General features: G+C 57.4%; 1 protein-coding gene and 1 non-coding gene across 2 annotated transcripts; one reads left to right on the top strand and one right to left on the bottom strand.

Annotated features, from left to right (window-relative positions):
* Positions 1 to 766: 766 nt before the first annotated feature.
* SMIM35 (small integral membrane protein 35) lies at positions 767 to 5,175 on the bottom strand. The gene is given in 6 exon segments (XM_056107535.1): positions 767 to 841; positions 843 to 867; positions 1,584 to 1,617; positions 3,035 to 3,154; positions 3,460 to 3,589; positions 5,164 to 5,175. Coding segments are annotated over 6 exon segments (396 nt in total).
* Positions 1,938 to 2,042, top strand: LOC130016981 (U6 spliceosomal RNA). Its single transcript, XR_008791299.1, has one exon. It is a non-coding gene; the product is annotated as a U6 spliceosomal RNA (small nuclear RNA).
* Positions 5,176 to 5,907: the final 732 nt, after the last annotated feature.

Raw genomic sequence — 5,907 nt, 5'->3', positions numbered from 1 at the left:
CTGGGCAGTGAGGAGCAAGAGGGTTCAGGGGAAGCCCCGGTCTGAGCGTGGGGCGTCCCTCCAGAGCCCAGGCTTTGGGCAGCTGCTCCCCAGTCATTCCCATGGACGCTGAGCCTCCAGTCCAGCTGAGCAGACAGCTGCCGTGTCCCGGGGCCAGGCGCTGGCTCAGAGCATCAGAGCCGTGGGGCGGCCTGGGAAGGCTAGGCCGGGAGGATGAGGGGAGCTGGGCTGGGAGCGCGTCAGGGCCTGAAAGAGGAAGCGGCCCCTCTCGGTTCTCCATCCCAGGGTGGGAAATACCCTCCGTTCTCCCGGCCCTCAGTGGCCGTCCCTATTCCCGCACCTGAGGTCACCAGACCCGAACCAGGACCACCTGTGCCCCCTCCCAAGTCCTGCGCCTTTCCCTCCCGGGCTACAGAGGGGTCCCTGCAGGAGTGTCACTGAGGCACCCTGCTTGGGGGCTGGAACCGGGGGACACGGGGGTTACTAGGGGACACGGAGTCCATGATGGGCTGGGAGAGCAGCCTGCCGGCACCTTCACCTCACAGAGGCTGAGGCTGAAACACTCCAGAAGCTTCCATCTGAGGAAACAACGAACGTATTCCAAGGGGGAAAAGGCCAGACATGGACAAAGTGGACAGAGCAGGGGCAGGTGGGGGGGTGCAGTCGTGGTCACAGGTGCCCCTCCTGCACACCCACCGCTGCTGTACTCCTCTGGGGGTCCCCAGCAGGTGTCAGCATTCCACTCACCTGCCGGCCCGCCCCGGGCTCAGACGAGCCGGTCGGAGAACCTCATGTAGCTGCCGTCGGGGCTGCCGATGTGGCCGCTGATGGTGAAGGGGGGGGGCCGTGTCCAGTTCCTTCAGGTTTCTGTGGGAGAGGGTCCCCTGAAACCCCAGGCTGGGCCCGGGCTTCTCCCCCCACCCGAAGCCCACTCCCTGGACATGCTGTCAGTGTTCTGAGCAGCACCCTCAATCCCCCCTCATCTTCCCGAGCTCCATCCTTTCACCCAGGCTGTGTCTGGTGTGATTGGGTTTGTAACCAGGCGCTGCCCACGCGGACAGGGAGACGCAGACCGGACTGTGCTCGGGCGTCTTCGGAGCCTGAGAAACTCGTAGTCCAGGCCTGGCTCCAACCAGTTCTTTCCACACAGAACAGTGGAGGAGCGAACACTGAGGGAGAGCGAATGAGGGAATGAAGAGATGAGTGAGTCAGAGGAGGGAGGGAGGGAGCGAGGGAGGGAGGGAGGGAGGGAGGGAGAGGGGAGGGAGGGAGTGAATGAGGGAGTGAATGAATGGAGCAAATGAAGTAGTAAGCCAATGAGTGAGTAAATGAGTAAGTCAATGAAGGAAGTGGGTGAATGAAGTGAGTGAATAAATGAGACTGAATGAGTGAATGAGTGAAGTGAGGGACCGAATGAAGTTGTGCTGGGGTGGGTGTCTAGAGGGTCGCCCGTTAGGGACAGGCACAGCCCCTCCATGCTTGTTCTTGTTCCTTGAACTTCCCAGTAGCCTGGGCCGCTGCCCTGGCCCTGTCGGTGGGCCGGGAGGGGTGGGGGGTGGGGGCAGAGGTGCTGACCCACTCACCGGATCTGGTATAAGTTGAAGACAAAGCTGGGCCCTGGGGAGAGAAGCCAGAGAGTTAGTGCCTGGGGACATGGCACCAGTCACCCTGCCTGGGAAGCGGGGCCTTGGGGGAGTCCGCATTGCCTCAGTGTCTGCTTCTTGCTCCAGGCAGGCCCCGGGCGGACCCCATCCAGGCAGAAGCCTTGCCTTTCCAGGGCAGCCCCTACTGCTAAGGGGGCAGCACAGAGGGTCCGATGGCCCTGGACAGAGGCGGTGCCAGCCTGAGCTTGGACCCGGAAGCCCCTCCCCCTGGCCCCACCTTTCCCAAGCCCATCGCTTTGACCACAGTTTCCCCTCAATTAAAAGTAGAGGGCAGTGCTCATTTTGGCAGCACACCTACTAAAATTGGAACCGTACAGAGATTAGCACGGCCCCTGCACGAGGAGGATGCGCAAACTCTGTGAAGCATTCCAGATTTTGCCCCATTAAAATAGCAAGATTTCTAACTTAAAAAAAATTTTTTTTAAATTTTTTTAATTTATTTTTTATTAGTGAAACACCCATGAGGTACACTTATAGACTTACAAATTTTTGTGCTTGGGTTTCAGTTATACAATGATCAAGTACCCATCCATCCGCCAGTGCCCATTTTCCACCACACAAAAATGTTTTTTAAAACGGAGACTAGGAATTTCTTCCTTGGGTGGAATTTTATTTTGATTTTGTGTGTGTGTGTGTGTGTGTGTGTGTTTGTTCTGAGCCCACACCCTGCTGTGCTCAGGACTCACTCCTGGCTCTGCCCTCAAATCGCTCCTGGTGAGCTCAGGGGACACTATAGGGTGCTGGGGATCAAACAAGGGTCGGCTGCATGCAAGCCAAGTGCCCTCCCCGCTGGCCTGTGTCTCTGGAAGGCTAAAGGCCATTTTAGACCAAAGAAAGGGCCTTGGCCCCAGTCTCTCTGGCACTGGCAGAGCTGCTGAAATCAACTGCAGGTTCCCAAGTTCTATCGGCTACCCCACACCCCACACTCCCACCCAGCCCCAGTGCTCCCAAATCCTGGGGATTTGTGGGTGTGGGTCAGAGTTGGGGCACCCCAGTGAGTTCTGAAAGCCCCGAGTGCAGCTGAAACCCCTGCAAGCTTAAGGGGGACCTCGGAGAGAGCAAAGACAGGGGCAGAGGCAGATAAGGGGTCACTATAGGAAGGCCAGGTCTGGCCCTTGCAGCCTCTGCAGGAAGGGAGCTGGGGGGGCCCGGGGCGGGCAGGGGTGGGGCAGCTTCCTATGGGAGGAGCCCCCGCTCCCCACCAGCCACATCCAGAGCCCAGCAGTGCCCTCAAGTCTCCAAGCAGAGGGGCTGCCCCCCGGAACCGCATTTGCATGCCGTGTGGCATGGGGGTGCGGGGGGAAGTGGGGCTCCACCCGGCCTGGCCAGCTGCCCGGGAGCGCGAGGTGACAGGTCCAGTGCTCACTCACCTTCCCAGCAGTACCCGCGCTGGTACCACTTGGCCAGGCTGTAGCCCAGGATGGACACGAGCAGCAGGGACAGTCCCACGCCCAGGATCAGACCCAGGGTGCTGATGGAGTCTGCGGCTGCTGGGGACAGAGGGCAGCAAGTCACCACACGGTAGCGGCCCCCCGCCCCTTCCCCCAGGCTCAGTCGACTCCCTCAAATTCAGACTGGGCAGGGTGGGGGACGGTCCCACCCCAACCTCCCAGTTAGCTGACCCATAAATCCCACAGATCTGCAGCCCCTTTCTGCAAACCAGCGTCCTGGGGGGGCCCGGGAGTTGGGTGCCGGGACCCTTGACTTGCAGAGCCCAGGTGGTCATTCTTGCCACCCGACGAAGCCTGGTGGTCAGCGAGGGCAGCCTGGAGGACCCCAAGAACAGGCGCCTCACCCTCCTGGTCAATTCTCAGTTTCTGTTTGTGACTCATTCTGACCGGCACTTCCTCGTTTGCAGCCCACACTCTTAGCTTAGCTTCTAGCTCCTTGGTAAAGTCGGGCCCACAGAGGGAGAGGGGAGGGGGCTGCAGGGGGATGAGAGGGAGCTCATGGGAGGAGGCAGAAGCGTGACCCCATCGTGCCAGGGCAGGAAGGCTGGCGAGAGCCGGCCATGCCAGGAGTGGGAGACTGACTCCCCATCTCCACTGGCCGCGGTGGTTCCCAGAGGCCAGGAAGTGCTGTGGGTAAGCCCACCCTAGCCGGTTCCTCAGCTGCAAATCAGAGGATGCTGCAAACCCCTCTCCCGCCCTAGACCTCACTGGCTCTGCAGAAAGTAGGGCTAATAATAAACACGTCTAGAGTCAGTGTAGTAACGTTACTAGCAAGGTGCTGTGTGCAGAACACTTAGCGGGGACCAGGCTGCTACAGATACAAACTTTATCATTGTTGCCATCGTCATCAAAGCACATGAAAAGTTTACCAAGCCCCTGTCCCTTCTCTCCAACCCTTCTCCCCACTGAGGGACTGCTCACTCCAAGAAGTGACCGGCCAAAGTAGGTTGGGGCTCTGCTGCCATCTTAGAAAAGCCCACACATTTGGGGGGGCGGGGACTGTCCACATCCCTTGATGCCCAAGGCTTCCTCCTGTCTCTGCTCTCAGGAATCACTCCCGGCGGTGCTCAGGGGACCATATGCAGTGCTGGGGATCAAACCCAGGTCAGCCACGTGCCAGGCGAGCATCCTACCCACTGTGCTATAATATTCTGGCAGCCAAGCCGACACTGTTCCAAAGCAAAGCAGAGAAAGTAAACATAGGGAAAAAACAAGAAAACGTCTCCAGCCCGGGGCTGGGATGAGGAAGAAAAGGGGAGGGAACGGTGAGAAGCTGCCCCTGTGTCCCAGCGAGAGAAATCCTCCCTCAGTGCCAGACGGTGCCAGTCTGTACCAAAAGGTGCCAGTCAATGCCAGTCTGACAAATGGTGCCAGCTATTGCCAGATGGTGCCAATCTCTGTGGTGTGTGCCAGCAGTGCCAACCTGTGCCATCTGCACATTCATGCAAACCCATACCAGCTTGGCAAGTTTTCCATCCTGTGCCAGGCAGTGCCAACCTGTGCCAGGAAGAGCCAACCTGTGTCAGGCAGTGCCAATCGGTGCCCATCTATGCCCGCCAGTGTGAACCATGTCAGTCTATGCCAGTCAGTGCCAACCCATATTACTACTGACCTATGCCAACCTCTGCCAATTTGTGCTAGGTTATTCTAGTCTGGGCTGGAGCGATAGCACAGCGGGTAGGACGTTGCACGCGGCCGACCTGGGTTCAATTCCTCCATCCCTCTCCGAGGGCCCGGCAAGCTACCGAGAGTATCCCGCTCACATGACAGAGCCTGGCAAGCTCCCCGTGGCTTATTCAATATGCCAAACACAGTAACAACAAGTCTCACAATAGAGACATTACTGGTGCCCACTCAAGCAAATCCATGAACAACGGGAAGACAGTGCTACAGGACAATGCTATTCTAGTCTGTGCCAGGCTTTTCTAGTCTGTGCCAGAAGATGCCAACCCATGCCAGTTTGCGTCAATCTGTGCCAGGCAGCACCAACTCCTATGTGGTACCGGGGATCAAACCCAGGCCAGTTGCATGCCAGGCAAGTGCCCTACCTGCGGGGCCATGTCCTGACTCTTCTAAAATCCCAGCCGCTCCCTAAAATACAACAAGAGTGACAATGACGGGCATGGAAGGAAGACTAGGGCCCACAATGCTCCAATATATCAATAAGGATGTCCATTTCCAACCCCCATAATTAAAACATGAGGCATAAAAAGAAGGAGCAAAGTATAAAGCAATTTCTCTCAACCTTTTTTCCAACCGGGGGCCCCTTCCAACTGTGTCTCCTCTAAGACTCCCTGTTCTACCAGTTGTCTCCGATTTCCATGATTTTACCCTGTGGCGCTCTTGGGATCTCCCGGGGTCCACAGGGATACAATGGCCCCCTGACTGAAGGCAGAAGAGGTACAGACCAGCCCCTGCAAGCATGTCCAGAGCATTACAGGGACGCCTGGCTTCCAAATCTTGCCTCTCGGCCCCACAGGGGGCCCGGTAACTCAATGTGGGGGTCGTGAAAAAATAGTTTCAAATCTAACTCAGTAGAGGCTGGAGCAATAGCACAGCGGGTAGGGCATTTGCCTTGTATGTGGCCGACCCGGGTTCCATTCCCAGCATCCTACATGGTCCCCCGAGCACCCCCGGGAGTAATTCCTGAGTGCATGAGCCAGGAGGAACCCCTGTGCATCGCCGGGTGTGACCCAAAAAGCAAAAGGAAAAAAATGATGAAATCTAACTCAGTAATCAGTTTCTTTAGGAGATATTGTCAGTAAATGCATATCTATTTTTATAGATCCGCA

This window comes from Sorex fumeus, unplaced genomic scaffold, assembly GCF_029834395.1.
Source record: "Sorex fumeus unplaced genomic scaffold, SorFum_2.1 ptg000169l, whole genome shotgun sequence".
Lineage (NCBI taxonomy): Eukaryota > Metazoa > Chordata > Mammalia > Eulipotyphla > Soricidae > Sorex > Sorex fumeus.
The sequence above is the reverse complement of the archived record's forward strand: the minus strand, read 5'-3'. Positions and strand labels throughout refer to the sequence as shown.